At 39.1% G+C, this 17,227-nt stretch overlaps 1 protein-coding gene across 1 annotated transcript in view; it reads right to left on the bottom strand.

Moving 5' to 3' along the window:
- The window catches only part of LOC139138814 (uncharacterized), a 54,831-nt gene that overhangs the window by 16,282 nt on the left and 21,322 nt on the right, over positions 1-17,227 (bottom strand). Inside the window, exons 2-3 of the mRNA XM_070707354.1 lie at positions 7,824-7,893; positions 6,380-6,454 (exon numbers count right to left, since the gene is read on the bottom strand). Of these exons, the coding sequence (XP_070563455.1) occupies positions 6,380-6,454; positions 7,824-7,893 (145 nt within the window). The remainder of the gene's footprint in view (positions 1-6,379; positions 6,455-7,823; positions 7,894-17,227) is intronic.

The raw sequence follows: 17,227 nt of genomic DNA, 5'->3' as shown, positions 1-17,227 counted from the left end.
TTTCCTCCACAGTAACAGAGTGCAGTGCACGTAAGACTTGCCCTGTAGCACTTGCATAAACCCCTGCATGATCTTTTGCAGTTGCATGTATCAGCTCATAACACATCTCTTGAGCTTGGCCAAGAGATGACCATTTTGGCTTCCATTGAGACCCATCTCTCTTTGTCCACCCCCAGTCCATTGGATCAGGTAACTTTGCATCTTTCTGCAGCGCCTGTCCCCACACATATCCTCCTTGATAGGTAGTTCTTAGTAGGTGTTGTTTTAAAGCTGCTTCTGTTGGTGGAATATTCTCCAGAGCTCTTGACTTTCGGAGAAAAGATGCTGTCTTGCATCAATTTACTCTTATGGAAGCCACTTGTTCTATCATACCAAAGAACCACAAACCGCTCAATGAGCGAAATACAGTTATCGGGCACAAAGTTGGAGCATCTGCCAGTGTCAGGAATGCATCAGTTACATCTGGAAAAGCATTCCACGTCTCCCAGGCAGACTTTTTGCCTTTCCCACAGAAAAATGATGTCACATCACAACCGGTCAAGGCATGGAATACTGCTAACGCTTTTGCTTTTTGAGGGCCTAAAGAGTTGGCAATTTCATGAGCTCCTATATATCGGTAGTTTCTGCCTGTACCAAAGGCAATCCATACTTCGTCAACTGGTATGCAGTGCAGTTTAGACACAATTATGACAACTACATCTGTATCACCTGTACGGACCATGATATTCTTATGGCCACGTTCTGCTGCATCAGATAAATGGAGTACCAAACGTGTGTCTGCTTCTTCATGAGAGCAGGGTTCAATATGACTTTTGTCTTCTCTGGCTGATGTACATAAGACTTGATTACCAAGAGTACTGTACAATTCCTTTCCTTCAATGTCTATATCTATTGAACATACTTCTTCAGCCAAAAATTGAAATAACTCAGTTTTGTTGTCATTGTCCCGCAAGAAGCTTTGCCAGTTACTCGGTACATTTGATGTGGGTAGAACTCTCCTTCTTATACCCTTACCTCTTTTAGCCCTCGTTGCTGCTTTTAAGCTATCAGGAAAGTAAACATCCCATACTATATCAACTCTGTCAACATTTATCAGATTTAACATTATGTAAGGCTTGAATACACTGTTACTATAATCTTTAAATGTTTTGGAGGTGCCCGGAGATAGCAGCTGGACAGCCATTGCACCATCTATGATCTTTGCACTAACTTTGGGAGCTGCATTAGGAACATGGACCTGTTGTTAAAGTTCAGCCAGCAGTACGGCTTTGTTACCTGATCTCATTTCACCTTGCTTTGCCAAAGAAGGGGGCCATGGCTGATTTTCATACTTGAAAAACTCTTCAAGATTTCCATCTCGGGATTGGCATGCGATATATAATCTAGAGAATAAGGCACAATCTTCCTTTAATGTCGTTATCTGTGCCTTCTGTTTAGGAGAAGTCCCTCTTCTTGAGAATAGTGGCAACTTATTCTTCTTTATTGGTTCCTGGATGGATTTCGATCGTTCTATGAACCTCTCCTTGATAAAGAGTTGATACTGCTCCTGGCCAATCTTGTATACCTCTCTGACAGAATTAATCACATCAGTATCAACGATGTCTTTAGTATCTAATGAGAGTAGTTCACCACTATCCTCTTTGAAAGGATTTCCCATATCATTGAAGACATCAACAAGAGCTGAGACATCCTTTGCAAAAGATAATTGAAAAGCTTGTGACTGCTCATGGTGTGTTGTGGTTTCTCTTGTAAATTTTATACCACTGTTGTGTTCAAACTCTTGTATCATTCGGATACCTCAGGACCAGAGATCATCCAGCGTCTCAATGCTGATGGGTTTCTCAGTTAGCCCTACTGCACCACCATCCCCTTTCACCAGTGCATTGCTCTGCTCGTGAGCCTGATCAAGTGCCATTGCAGAAAATGAACGTTTAGACTTATGTGCAACAAATGCTCCTGAACAAAATGCCTGATGCACTGTTGGGTGTTTTGTTTGTAAAGCACACATATCTCGCACATGAACCGAAAGCCATCGAGCATAATTGATGTGGTCGAGACTAAATATCCATGGCATCAGCTGTCTTAGTGATTCAACATACTTTGAGAAATCTGCTGCTCGAATCGAACCTATAAACTCAAAAGTGCACAGTTCAAGTGAAGAACAAGAGACCAATACTGAAACTGAGGCTGTTCAAGGGACATTTTTTCACACCAGGATGTAAATTGCAAAGGATTTTCTGGATTCAAATCTTTGTAGGCAGAGTATGCCTGATGTTGTGTGATAAAGAGAGCAGCTGCTGTGATTTGATGGGCACGCCTTGTTCTGGTTAGATGTGTGGCCTTAATCATGGAATCAGCTGTGCCACTAGAAGCAATGCCAGCTGTGTGCAGTGCTGTTGTCCAACCACTTCCATCAAGCCAGTCTCCCAAGATCTTGAATGCTGCCATTTCAATGTGAAGTCCACCGAACATGATGACAAACTTATCTTCGCCATGAGTGTCAGGAAAGTTCCACTGAATTACTTTTGCTATTGCAAATAAGGGTTGGTCCATCACCAGTACTGGTACCTGCTCAGGGTTTAGATGCTGAACAGCAGATTTTATGATGTTCATGGAATGCTGGATATGGCAACTGTATGTGCAGTTTCTTGAAACAGTGGCATCAGAGCAACTGTAGTAAGAAATTCCTGAAAGGTTGCTGCAAGAATGCATGATGTGCAGACCATGAAATGAAGTCATCTTTACTTAGCTCTTGCTTATTGATAAGCTTTCTTACATTCTCTAACCAGTCATACTCTATTGCCAAAGTATCTGCTAAGCAAGATGAACCTTCGGGCTCTACTGGCATAACGATCGCAGGTACAAGAACATCTTTCCTTACAGGAGAAGCAGGAGGGACAGTAACATATGATACTGGAATTGTGCAATGCCATTCATACTCATTTCACTTTCAGAGCCGTCAAGCTCTGGGACATTACGTGGCACCCCTTGGGCTTCAAATGTTGGATGTTGCATCAAAGAAATGCTTGTGCCATGGAATGAGTCCTTTGCGGTAGTTGAACTTGGGTTATGGTCAATATTATCGACAGCGGCTGTTGTGAATACACATTTGGACAACTTTGGAGGGCACACCACCTGTTCCTTTTCATACATAGTACAAACCTTGTTACCAATGTCTGTAGAGATATTGAGGACACGATCATAGGAAATGGATAAACCCATGTTATAGAGAGTGTCAATCAGGCCTCTCTTCCTTGTCTCACAATGGATCTTTAAGGCCAGGTATACGGGTACAGGTGTTTCTCTGTCCCTACTATGTCTATTAGCCATTATTGAGGTACCTTGACTTTCACACTGTTGAACACAATTAGCTGTGAGATAGTTTTAGAAGCCTGTGAATTCGGTTTTGCCTCATCAGATTGCACTTTAATGTCCGGCCCATCTAGAATCATACTGATAAGAGCATTCAAAGATGCAGGTACAGCTTTCTCCTGACAGTCTTGTGTGAAACTTCCCGCGAATTCTAGCTTCGTTTTGAAGATATCGCGACGTATTATTTTGGCAGTTTTTGCAAGGATTAATGCTTCACTGTCAAAATCTTGATCACGGACTTGTTTAAGCACTTCTCCGACATCTTGGTCAAATGCAAGAACAACTTGTCTGCCTTGCGTATATGCCCTGAGGTCTGGAATTGCTGCCTCTATTCGATGTTTGAGCCTGGTAGTGTGTACCTGGGCATTCTCGACACCAAGTTCTGCTAACCTACATAAATACAACTTCTTAATTTCTGTCATGTAAAAGACTGGTCTTGTTTCTTTTGTATCACGAAATGATTCTAAATGTGACACAAGCTCTGCAAAAGCTATACCATGTGCCAAACCCTCAGACGACCCACCTAGACTTTTTCTTTCCTGTACCTGTGCTCGCTTATACAGCTTTGCCAAACATTTTAAATGATATTCAGCATCAATAGCCACCATATCTCCACCTGCCAGCTTAGATAATAACTTTGTGTCATTAAGTTCTGTTGCACATTTTCTAACCTTGAAATCAAGTTCAAATGTAGATGCCTTGTGAAGGCTATCAGAACCAGCTGGTCTGTCACAGAATATGCACATATTTTGACTTTGCTTGAGATCTTGGTTTCCAGTACGCGCTTTCCGGGTTTTCACAGGACTTGACTCTTGAGTTTCTTCAGATTTCCTTTTGCGTGCCCTTTCTAAGTTCATGTTACTTATTTGTGTCTACACTGTTTGTGCCATGCTGCATTGTTATCCCGTAGGGTCACTTCAATGCCTGATCCCGTGTCTAGCATCTCGATGTCAACATTCACAGGGAGTGCATTAAGTTCATGGAACTGGATAAGATTTTCTGCAACATATTTATATCCTGCCCCAATATCTTTTCTTTTTGAATTAGCAGGGCATTGCAATGGCTCATCAGTTTCAGTCTGACAAAGGATGCATAGTTTCCAATTTATTTCTTGGATTATCTTACTAGAACGACTCGGTTCTTCCGACTCTACAAGCTTGTATTGGTTGGACACGTCTGCCATCTGCACCTACTTCAGTGTGCGAGTGGTCTAAAGGTTTTTAGTGATATATTTTCAAGAAAATGTCTATCCTAGACGGAGAAACGTTGTCTTACGACCACTTTGATGCCCCTCTAAGCGCTATGATAAATGGAATTTGCAGAAATTGTTTTATTTTCTTAACAAAATGGCATAAAGATGGCACTCATTCACAGACAGAGTTCAAGAGGGGGCTATTTTCCTCACGTATAACAATTTTGAAACAATCAACCAATTTTGACGCTTTTTGGTGCAATTTGACAAAGATATACTTCGAAATATTTATTATTCGTCTAGTCACAGACAAAAAAAGATTAACGGTGTCAAGAGTATGAGACTAGCGTCTGCCCTTTAACATGTTTGAAAAGTCTCTACAGAATTTTGTTGTCTAAGGTGCACTCAGAAAATGAGATTTCATAAAAACACTGGTTTTAACTTGGCTTATAAAACCAGATTGTTGAATCTATCAAATGTAACCAATATTGAAGCTACTTTTATGAAATTCCTACAAGGCAATATAACATTATTATCAAAGGCCCTAAGTGATGTTTACGAACCTATCTGAACTTAACAGCTACTTAAGCTACTTTTAGGAAATTTCAACAAGGCAACATATCATTTTCAAAATAGTCTCAAAGTAATGTTACATGACCAAGTCACAAAAAACCAAACTCGTGACTCTGTCCCTGTGCCAATTAAAATCGCGAGTACTGTAAATCCAGAAATGTAACTCTTACGTGCTTTTCTCTCATTACACTATATAATTATAGATTCTCTGTTTAACTCCCATCAGCACATGCAGAAACCTGATTTCAACCGATACACATCTTCTGCTTATCTGATGGTTTCGTTATTATTGTTGACAATAGTTGCGTTGAACTTCAGTCGTGATATGAATCAATAAGCAATAACAACATGCACCCAGCAACAAGCTGTGTCAAAAGATTCAGTATTTATGCTTGAGTAAGTAATATACAATGAGCCTGTGGTTGATAATAGGACATTGATATTCTGAACAATCATTCAAAGTTACATTAAATGGGATATGATCTTGAAAAATATCATTTCAGCGAAATATCAACCCAGGAAACAGTCAAGCTTCCTTTCAATATGAAGTTGACCTAAATTTGTCAAGAATGAAAATGGCGGAATTATTTCACTTATTGACCAATAGAGGGCGATAATTACATAGCTATATATCAAGTACTGGTGCAAATATCACATCAACGAAATTTCTACAGTATTAAACATGAAATCAGTGATTCTTCCTGGCATATTTGATAAAATTGACCAAGATACGTCAATAAATAAAAGGGAAAAAATAAGTTTCCTTTCTTGACCACCAGAGGGCGCTTCCGACTTGGATCCATATCCAGAAATGTTCGTCATAAGTTGATGTACAACTGTGCCCAAGTTTCATGCTTTTAACCAAAAGTGACAATTTTCATGTTAACCGCCTGACTATTGGTGCTTTCATCAAGTGATATGGCAGGGTTCATCTTTCTATGGATATGGGCATTGTCCACTAATTCACGTTCAGATTCAGCCTTGGTGACCTTTAACTGGAATGCCAGCTAAACCACAAGGAATTTGGAAACCAAATGTGATAGCAATTACATGAGTGGACTCTGAAAAGACTTAATGGACAAAAAAATTTTGAAACAAAATCCCTTGAACCAAACACTGATAAATTTCAAGCCATTCGAACAAATCTGAATGGAGTTTTCCTAGAGATCTATCCATCATAAATGAAAGAATCTGGGAGTCTGAAAAGAAGAGACAAGTTGATGGATAACCTAAGTTACATACCTGAAATTCTACAACTTGTCCTCTCCAATCACATTTGTCACGGTGTACTTTGTATTCAGCCTCATCTGTATCGAACTGCAGGACAAGAACATGATCATTGCCCACATTATGTTCAATCCCATGGTGCATGCATACCTTGTACATTTCAGACCATAAAGTGTCCTCAACAAAAAGGTGTCCTTAAAGGCATACAGTCACCTCTAATCTAAATATGCCCATATATGGTCACAGCGGCGTTCCTTGGTAATCAAATGCCCATGTGAGGGCGCTGTTTTTAAAAAGCGGCCACCCACTTAAAATCTGTGATGTCAGGTTAGATTTTCTCTTTCCATGGTAACTGCGGCAAAATTGGAACAGGTGACAGTATACCTTTAATGTACAGGTGAAATTATGATAAATGACTTGTCACTAGGCTTGCAATCTGATAGAGAAGTGCATGTCCTTGTGAGAAGAAACTGAAGATTTTGGGCCCATGCTACCCTCTGTACATTGTATGATTCAACATTGATTCAGGGATATGTTTGTACAAATTTGTTAATAGGTAATTAAACCCTGAATTCAAGTGAATCACAGTACATGCAAACAAATGCATGTGGAAATATGTGTATATTTCCATACAAGTTTGTAAACGTTGGTTTGTTTGTACTAGCCTACATAATCAACTTTATACCGGTACAGTCCTAAAACTTCACCGCTTGACTAATTTTAATGCTGAAATTTGGATTTATGATGAATTTGCAGTACCATATTTCTTGACTATCCTAAAATTCTGATGATGGTTTGCCAACAACACTGAAGGTGCAGCAACATCAAATCACTGGCTGATAGCAAGATTATTGCAGTTGTTTTTCCTTTTGCAGACCGAGCTACCCGGTACATGTACCATGCTTGCAACAGCATACACAGACTTAATGCATCAACAGCTACCGTACATATACTAAATGACACATTTAGCGTTTAAAGATCCTGAGTTCATTTGCAATTGGCATCATCACATCTACCTGTTACTGTACATATTGTGTGCAAGAGTAAAACAAATTCTATCCCACAGTCAAATTATCTGTGTGCTCAACACTGAAACTTAATGTCAAATGAATGAATTGTAATATAGCATAACATTGACAATGATAGCCAAAGGGTTAATTGTATACTTCCTAAGGTCAGGTGCTTTTTCCTTCTGATTTGTGATAAAGAATTAATAATAAATGTGTAGAATTTTTCAAAACTGTAAGATATCAAGAACAACACTTTGGTACATGGCCTTCTATTTATATGTGTCTTATGATATTGATGATAAATATAACCCTTGCTCAAATACATGAACGTAACAATTACTTGTATGAAATACTACCACTGCTACTACCAATTTCATATGCAGGTAATTCTTGACAATTTACAGGTAACAGAGAATTGATATACTGTACAATAGGAATGGCAAGTTTACCTGCTCTGGTGTGATACCTGTATCACTGTCACCATCTTCTAAGCAACACGGACACTGATAAACCTGTAATCTGGATGGAAAGAAGAAGTGATTAAAAAATTGCATATCTCAGAGAACACTGTCTTTGAGGTAACACTACCTAAAAATTTAAAGGTCCAGACTGCTGCTCAAACTTTGCTAAGGGAAACTTGAAACAGGAACATTAGTCAGCCAATTTGCATTACTTGCTCTTTGTTTCACCATAAAATATAACTGTGTGGCTTTCATTATGAGAACTCTCACTTATTGTTGTTGAGTTTCAAAGTGCGACTAAAGCAAGAAGTGTATCAGGTATGTAAGGGTCCCAAATTCGACAAAGTGAGCGTCGAACTGAGCGTGGCAAAAGACAAAGTGAGCGTCAAACTGAGCGTGGAAAATGACAAAGTGAGCGTCGAACTGAGCGTCGAACTGAGCGTTGGAAACTGACAAAGTGAGTGTCAAACAGCGTTGAATACGAAGTAAGCGTCAAACTGGGCGAAAAAAAGAAGAACTGAGCGTTGAACTTAGTAAGAGTGCTAAAATGTAGCGAATATGCGAAATATAGCTTGCATGGGTGCTCAGTTAGCGCGTACTGGATAGTACACGATTTGCCAGTTGGCTAATAAAAATGTGTTTACAATGATGCGCGCAATATTGGTGTCATAATTACAGTTAATTACAGTTTACTCTTCGTAGTAAAAAAGAATAAGAGATAGGAGTCAAGGTCCTGCAGTCGACGGACCTCGATGGAGCAATGTCAATCACTATCTGTAGTGTGCATGTATGTGAGTTGACAAATGGCAGGCAGAGCGAGGTCAAATATACGTCATTCTCTATGGGTTGACCGAGACTGAAAAGTTTTGAGCCAATCATAAGCTTACGCCTGAAGCCGAAAAAATTACTGTAACTTTCACTTTTTCGGGTGAAAGATGTTCTTTCACATTGCTTTAATTCTGAAACATTTGTCATGATAGACATTGTTCGGCAATCGTGATGTCAAATGGATAGAAAATGCACGATCATCACATGCACAGAATCCCACGTCCAAAAAACAATCATCGCATAGAGTGTCACGTTCAGCAAACGATTTCCAGACAATGTGTTTATTCAGGCAACGTCTAAATTGACCTTTCAACATCAAGAGTCTTTGGATAACAAGTCTGATTTATGTAGAATCATTATTGAACGTACGCGAACTGTACGTCAGTCAAGTTTAGCCACGCTGACAGGACTTCAAACAATCAAGTTCACGGAATTTTAAGTGCTGCAGTGGGCTCAACCCCCTGAGCATAGGGAACCCAGAAGTCTGGCTGTTGTTGTTGTTTGTTGTATTGTTGTTTATGTTTATTAGTCGTATTGTTGTTGTTGACCAATAAAATTCAACGAACATAACTGATGTGTTGTTGTTAATGCTTCAAGCGTAACGTAGATGTCATAAGAAACGCTACAAGGACACTATCATTACTTGGCCCGATACAACTATCTGCTAACGCGTACACTCTCTTCATACACTTAAACAGTGTATAATTATAAAAATGACAGGAAAATTCATGAAAATTGGTAAAATGTCCCCCAAAAATTTTGTTGGGAAAATCACCGTCATGGATATACAAAAAATGGTGCCGGTGAGCGGCGTCGCTTGACAAAACGTCGGCATTTTATGGCGATCAGCGCAGAAATGATCTGAGAAATTTTACTGTGCAGCTACAATAGTCCACAGACACATTCATTCAAAATCATCAAATGCAGAGCGATTTTTATCTAGAGAAGCGTGGTCCGTAGCGGCACATACATGTACCCCGGGCCCCGTCGCGACTATGGTTATCGATGCGTGCAGAGCCGTAAACTACGTCGATATGTCGGTCAATTTATATTTTTCTTGATTATTATTTCATAGTGATCGCGCCAACTAGATTTGCAATATCTCTATCACTCTGTAAAAAAACTACAATGCTATCAACACAAGACATAACATTGGTGTCGTGTGATAAACACATAAATATTTCTAGTTTATTCCTTGCTTACATTCATCGTTCTGTTTGCTCAAAGTCCAAAGAAGACCTACCATACTGTAATCTTGAATGCAGAGCTTCGGACTTCAAAACTATACCAGCAGCGTATTTTATTGACACGAGCTTTATAGCAGAATGCTTTCTTTATTGAACGTGTTTATGAAGTGATGATAAACTTGATCGTAAACTTGCTCAAGTCTGTAGGCGTATAAATATCAAAATGGCATAAATTTAAGGAATAAACTTCGCCTACCCGGTTGGTCCGAATGTCGGGTTGGTTATAGGCTGTTACGTAGTCGTGGGGTGAACGATGTGGCTAAAACGTCGCAACCCATCGTAGTATTTAGCCAATTTTAACTGGTAATTTCAGTGCCTTCTTTATTGAGTACAAGGACATTCATGCTGCTATCAAATATAGATAAAAATAAACACGACAATTGTCCCCAGACGCGATGTCGATATTTGCTATCATGGAATGGCTCTACACCGATGTATGACCAGAGTTTTACTTCCCGATCTCGCACAAATTGAACAAATTTGGGTGTCGTAATTAACTTGAACTTTACATTTGATAAATCGTCAACTATTTTTTTGACATCGATTACACCTAAGACATGTCAGGGGTGTTCATGAATTTCACCTTTTTGTTAGGTATTTAGTTTGCAATATTTTACAGACGGAAGTGAACTGAACATACGCAACAGTGACAACGTACTAGTTTATTTCTCTCTCCTCTCAAAAAAATACTGCAAACTGTAGCCGTTCATGCCATTTACCGCTGTGCCTGCGGTATTTCCGCGATCGTTAGGAGTGGAAGAGGTGTGAATGTTTCACTTCCAGTCCGTGGTAAATGACTTTCTCATGAATATTCAGTCTCTGAGCAGCGGTAATCCTGGCGGTAAGCAAGCAGAGGTATAAAATGATAATTCTCATGGCCATGAAGCGAAATCTGTTCGGAAGATTATATATCTACCCGAAACAGGCAACAGTAACAGGAATGTCACTCATACCAAATCATCAGGCTGGATTGACGATTCACGAAGTTATTGGGTAACTCCATAGTGAATGTACACATCGACCTGGCGGGATGTGATCTCACAGCTGATGGCAAAATTAATTATACCACATCCTATCGTTGGAGGCACCATCACGCTCACTTTGACGCTCACTTTGACGCTCACTTTGTCATTTTCCACAGAGTGCTCGATCGAGCACTTTGACACTCACTTTGTCAATTTTTGGGGTCTTACATACCTCAGTGCATTCTACGTGTCACAGTATCAGCTTTCTGAGTTAATAGAGCTCTTTTGAGGGCTTTGCCTACAAAAGGGCTGCAACTACAGTCCTGAGACTATACGTACATCATCCAAAAATGCAAGCAATTCTGTCTAAAAAGTGTATTTTTCAAGTTTTGGTACTGATTTTGTTATATAAAATCCCTTAACTGATCAATCTTGCCAACTTTGAGGTGGTTGCTGTCATTGTCATATCATGTCAATGCTAAGGAAAATCAAATGCCTCTGTTTTAGGGAGCTTGTCGATTTCAGGAATATATGCCTGGTTATAGGAATATAGTCAGAACTATCACTCCTCTCCATTGTTAAGCGACTGGGAAAGCTTGTGGTAGATTCGGTGGTCAGTAGTAAACAGCAACACAAAACTGACATTGGACAGTTTATTTTAAATGATTCATCGTTTATGCAACGATACTTGAAGTGTAAACAATATTTATGTAAATATCCACAGCCTGGTTTGAGCGTGGGTGAGTGGACATTTTGCCATACCCATTGAAAGATGGTCCCTTCCCTATGATGTGATGCAAACTCCAAGCATGGAGTTTTTTTTCAAATTGTAACAAAATGGCCGCCATGCGGCCAAATTGGATCATATCGTGAAACAAATTGACATGCATATGTATGATATACCGGTAGGTCAATGTCCTTGAACCAACTTTGAATAAAATTGGTTGAGATGTGCCTGAGTTATGGCTCCGTACATGAATAATCATAACAAAATGGCACTCGGCCATATTGGATAGTATGATCACAAAACAAATCGACGTGCATATGTATGACTAATGAAGTAATCCTTGTACCAAGTTTGAATGAAATCGCTCCAGGTATCTCTGACATATCTGCGTGAACGCACGGACAGACAGACGGATGCAGGGATGCAATCATGCATGCACGCACAGACATGACCAACCTGTAAGTCCCCCCGGACGGTGTCCATGGGGACTAAATACAGCAGACATGATTTTTTTAATATATAGGATTGTATTTGTGGACTGCCTATCTGCCCAATTTTCACAGCAAACCACGACTGAACAAGTCATTGACAATGACATACATTGTAGTCCTGGTTGTAATCGGACTTTGTTACTAGAAGTGACTAAAAATTGAAGTTGATATAAGCACATGAAGCAAGGAATGCGGCTACAAAAGCCCTGCCTGTGACTGATTCCCTTATTGTATTGTATTGTAAACAAGTAGTGGCATAGGTTATGTCCTTTTACCAAGTTTGACAGAATTAGGGGACTGGTCAGTTACTTCGGCCTGGGGGTTGGATTATTTTTTGCCAACGTCAAAAAGTGGCTGACGCCCCCTATTCCAAATTTTGAAAACAGGGTGACCCCCCCTATCCCAAATTTCGAAAACAGGGTGACATCGCCCCCTTGCGACAACTGTAAAACAAAAGGTCAACATAATATATATATATACATATATATAATATATATATATATATATATATATATATATATTATATATATATATATATTATATATTATATTTTACATACATTTATATTTTAACAGTCATTCTGTGTTGTAATGAAATTGTTGCCATATGTCAGTCGTAAGATAGGAATTTCAAAGTGTCAATCTTGAAGTTTGAATACAGTACATTTTGAATGAGTTGTGAATGTGTTTCCCATTTTCTATGCTTAACCAGATGTCCTGAACAGAAATGGAACTAATTGATGAAATTTGTGGCTGGCACGATGCATTTTAGGCAATGATGAGCCTGTGTCGAAATTCAAAACACACTGACCCCCCCTATTGAGCATTTCAAAAACATAGTGACCCCCCATCATCAAAGTCAAAAAGAGGGTGACCCCCCCCCCCCAGTCTGAAGAAACTGACCAGTCCCTAGGTATGTCATATGCCCTGGCTTATTAAATGTCAAAATTCAAATTATATGCAAGAAAATGGTCTAGGCATGTCTGAGTAATGGCTCTTGACACAAAAAGTCAGAATGCTAGATGTGAACCAAAAATGTCCTAATGTTCAGTACAGAAGTCAGACTTCCTATAATTAGCTATTGATAATGCTAAAATTAAAAGGCCTTTCGTGACTAGTAAATCTTTGTATGATCAACATCTGCAGCAAGCGTCATCAGACTTAGTCATTCAGAATATAGATCTCTTATTACAAATTGTTTCCCTATATATTCAACCAATCTTGGCTGCTACCCTAATCACAAAAGATCAGGGATATGTCAATAAATAATTTATCAACAGAAAGTCACCATTCAGTTGTACACTACTGGAAGATCAATATCTGTACCATGTTTCATAAAATTTGATGCAGGATTTCTGGACGTATCACACTAACAAGGAAAAGTCATTAAATATGCAAATTAGAAATTAATTAACATGATACTGATAAATGTCCTTATACACAGTTAAAGCAAGATGAGCTCAACATCTAAACCAAGTTTCAACGAATCTGAAGAAGTATTTCTTGACGTATCAGCCTAATTATGAAAATTCATTAAATATGCAAATACGCAATTAATTGACATGATATGATTAATGTCTTTGCATGCTACTACAACACTTTGAGATCAACATCTGTACTGAGTTTTATCAAATTTCAGTGGTGCAATATTTCTGGACATAGCACACTTATATAATTAGGAAAGTTCATTTCATATGTAAATTAGCAATTCATTGACAAGATACTGCTGAATGTCTTTGTTTGCTATTACAACACTTTGAGATCAACATTATACCAAGTTTCATCAAATTTGCTGTCATAATAAATTCACAAAATATGCAAATTAGCAATTAAATGACATGATCCTGCTAAGTGTCTTTGCATACTGTTACAGCTCTGGTATATCAACATCTGTACCATGTTTCATCAAATTTGAGTGGGTATTTCTTGACATAGCACCCTAATTACAAAAATTCATCAAATATGCAAATTAGCTATTAATTGACATGATCCTGCCAAATGCCTTTGCACAAAGTTACAGCTCTGGTATGTATACATCTGTAAGAAGTTTCATTAAATTTGAGTCAGTATTTATCGAAATATTAGCGGAATTATGAAATTCATAATTTATGCAAATTAGCAATTAATTGACACAATACTGGCAAATGTCTTTATGTGCTGTTAGAGCTGTGTGTGACCAACATGTGTACAAAGTTTCATCAAACGACGACTAATAAAGCAGTGTGAAGTGTATATTTATGACAAGAAGCCCAGAATACGTAGTTAAATATTAGTCCTTGTGTATGAGGAAAGGAACTCCTGGCCCTGATCCCGTTTCTTTTCCTCAGCTAGACAAAGAATTACTATGCTGGTACTGTACTATAGTGTTGCAGACAGAATTTTAAGCCAGGGAACACTGTGTCCCACTATTGTTTCTTTTTGAGGACATTTTGCACATTTTGGGGACAATATGAGTCAGTTGTCATTACCAAATACTGTATTATTTTGTAACAAATTTGTTGCACAAAACAAAAGTCAAGCCGCCCATTGTTATGCTTGAATTTCAGGCAGGTGATTGTAGCGGTTACACTGCTACCAATCAGAGCTCAGTCAGTACATGCAAGTTATAATATTATACCAAGTGAAATGTTTTAATTTCTAATCACAACTCAAAAAGTTTGTCTATATAAAGCCTAAAAATAAACATGCAAAACAAAAGTCATCTTCAGTATCATATACTACTTGCAACACAGTTGACTCGTCAGTGCGCCTTAGGTGACCCACAGTATATGTACATGTATGATGTACATGGGAATGTGGGATATTGGATTCCGTTTGGGGAGTCACAAGAGTGCGTCCAGGCTGCAACATTGATACTATTACTGGTATAGCCACTACTGTAGAATGAGAACCTACTGCTTACAGTAGAGAAAACGCAACAGAGGACTGATTTTATATTAAACTCCTGAAAGAACCACCTTTATTTGGCACTGAAACAGCCTGACTGGTGGGTTTGATCTAACAAACAGACGGAAAGGCAGGTGGAGACGAGACACAAAGATGTACATGTTTTGTGACAATACAATGCACATTGACCTATTGACATGATTCCTGACCCGTCGGGCATTTTACTGTTCACTGTGTACTTTTCATCCTGATCATGACCTACATGTAACTGACCTAGCCATTTTAATATCACATTATCAGTTAAAGTCGTACCAAACTCAAAACTGAAGGACTTACACTTTTGCCCAAACTTTCCTAAAGAATGCTCTTATAAATTGTTCTCTTTCAAATCAAGAATAAAAGCCTCACACAATTATCAGACTAGAGAAAAAATTACATTAGCAGCACTTGCACATTTGAAATTCAAAATGGTCACCATGTTTGTGTTTTAACTTCTACGGGGAAGTATCAAGTTTCACGAAGGACAAGATGACAAAAACAACATGCAAATTGCTAAAGCAAGTATAAAACTAGCCCAGACAAGCAGTGCACCTGAAAAATATTGTGGAAAATGTGTTAAAAGGTTACTTTGCTCATGATATGCCGCAACGATGCTCGCATCCTATCCAATCCTTCATACAATAGGCAATATCGTTGAGCGAAGTAATTTAGGCTTTAAATATTACTTCTTATATAACCCATGTAATGATACTCTAGCAGTAACTCATTTCACCCCACTATTGACCCATTGGTGTACAAGTGGTTCGTGAACTCTGCATGTGGGGGATCATGGTCAGAAAATTGTAACATATTAGCTCAGTTATTGAACCCTTCTGTTTTAAGGATGGGGATTTAGCTGAAAAAATTTAGACAAAAAAGATAGTGTTGCTGGAAACTGGAAAAATATGAATTCTATGAACCATATTGACGCTCTGCCTACTCTAAGTAAATTATGTCACACCTTCCAGCATGAAAAGAAATCTGCAGCATTTCATCCAGGATGGCATCAACAGGGGGATTTTCCCCCTTTACCTTGACTACCTGTAGCTGCCTGAGAACTGCCCGAGTAAAATGTAGGCCAAATTTCGCCAATTTTAACACTAAGCCAATAGCTTAAACTTACATCATGCCTGGGTTGCCAAAAATATCATTGATTTGGTGTTTTCTGTAGTTGTTTTAGAACCCGAAAGACGCCATACTTTCGACTGGGAAGACATCCCAATCTTGATCTCACTTTCAAGCTGGCGACGTCCCAAAGTCCAGCGCCTTCCGAGTTCCAAAACCGTTGGAGAAAACATCAGGTTAACGCCAAATCAATAATATTTTTGGTTTGCTAGGCATGATATACATTGAACCTATTGGCCTAGTGTTAAAATAGGCAAAATTTGGCCCACATTTTCCTTTGGCAGCAATTAGTAGGACCGGGCACCTACTCAATGGCCACGAATGAGCCTAGCTGCAAAATTGTAGCGCTACTGTGGGTGCATGGTCAGTGATTTTTGGTTTTTGCGACTTCGCTCACCAGTAGCGCTACAATGCCGATGGCCCTGTAGAGTGCAAAATAAGCGCATCCACTGGACTAGGTGTGTTGATGTGAAATGCTACATATATACTGCATTTGGTCGAACTGATTTACCACTATTGAAGACTAAAGACTATACTACACTTAAAGGCGGAGCCTCCCTTTAAAAGGACGCCAAGGTATGGCGGCGTTCATTGTGTAAGTGGATACCAACAGGCAACACGCGGGCACTCGCTCCAGAAAATGCAACTTTTTAGTTTTCCCCCGGCCGCAAACCCCAGACAGATTGCCAAGTGGTCAGCGTGAAGTTGCTGCTGATCGAACTCTGTGGTTATATTCAAAGTCTAACGCGACTGGAAGACAATGTTTTAGGAAATTCGAGCGTTTGTGGTGGGGAATCAATGACCGTTGACTATTTGAACTGACCGTCAATCAAAAGCTTGCATAAACTCTGTTTGCAGGATTAGCAACATGTGACAAAAGGTTGAGAAGAGTTTGTGTAATTAATGTTATAGAAATCAAACATCATACTGGCCATGTGTTTGACTGGGAGGAGAACTCCACTAATGCGAGAACCAGGGATTGAAAAGTGCCGCTTTAAAACCTTGTCGTTTATGAGGTTTGGAATTTGTTCAAACCCGTCGATCCCGTTCCATAAACATTGAGCATGGGGCATCCGTGTTTCTGG

The sequence above is a fragment of the Ptychodera flava genome, chromosome 8 (assembly GCF_041260155.1).
Source record: "Ptychodera flava strain L36383 chromosome 8, AS_Pfla_20210202, whole genome shotgun sequence".
Lineage (NCBI taxonomy): Eukaryota > Metazoa > Hemichordata > Enteropneusta > Ptychoderidae > Ptychodera > Ptychodera flava.
The sequence above is the reverse complement of the archived record's forward strand: the minus strand, read 5'-3'. Positions and strand labels throughout refer to the sequence as shown.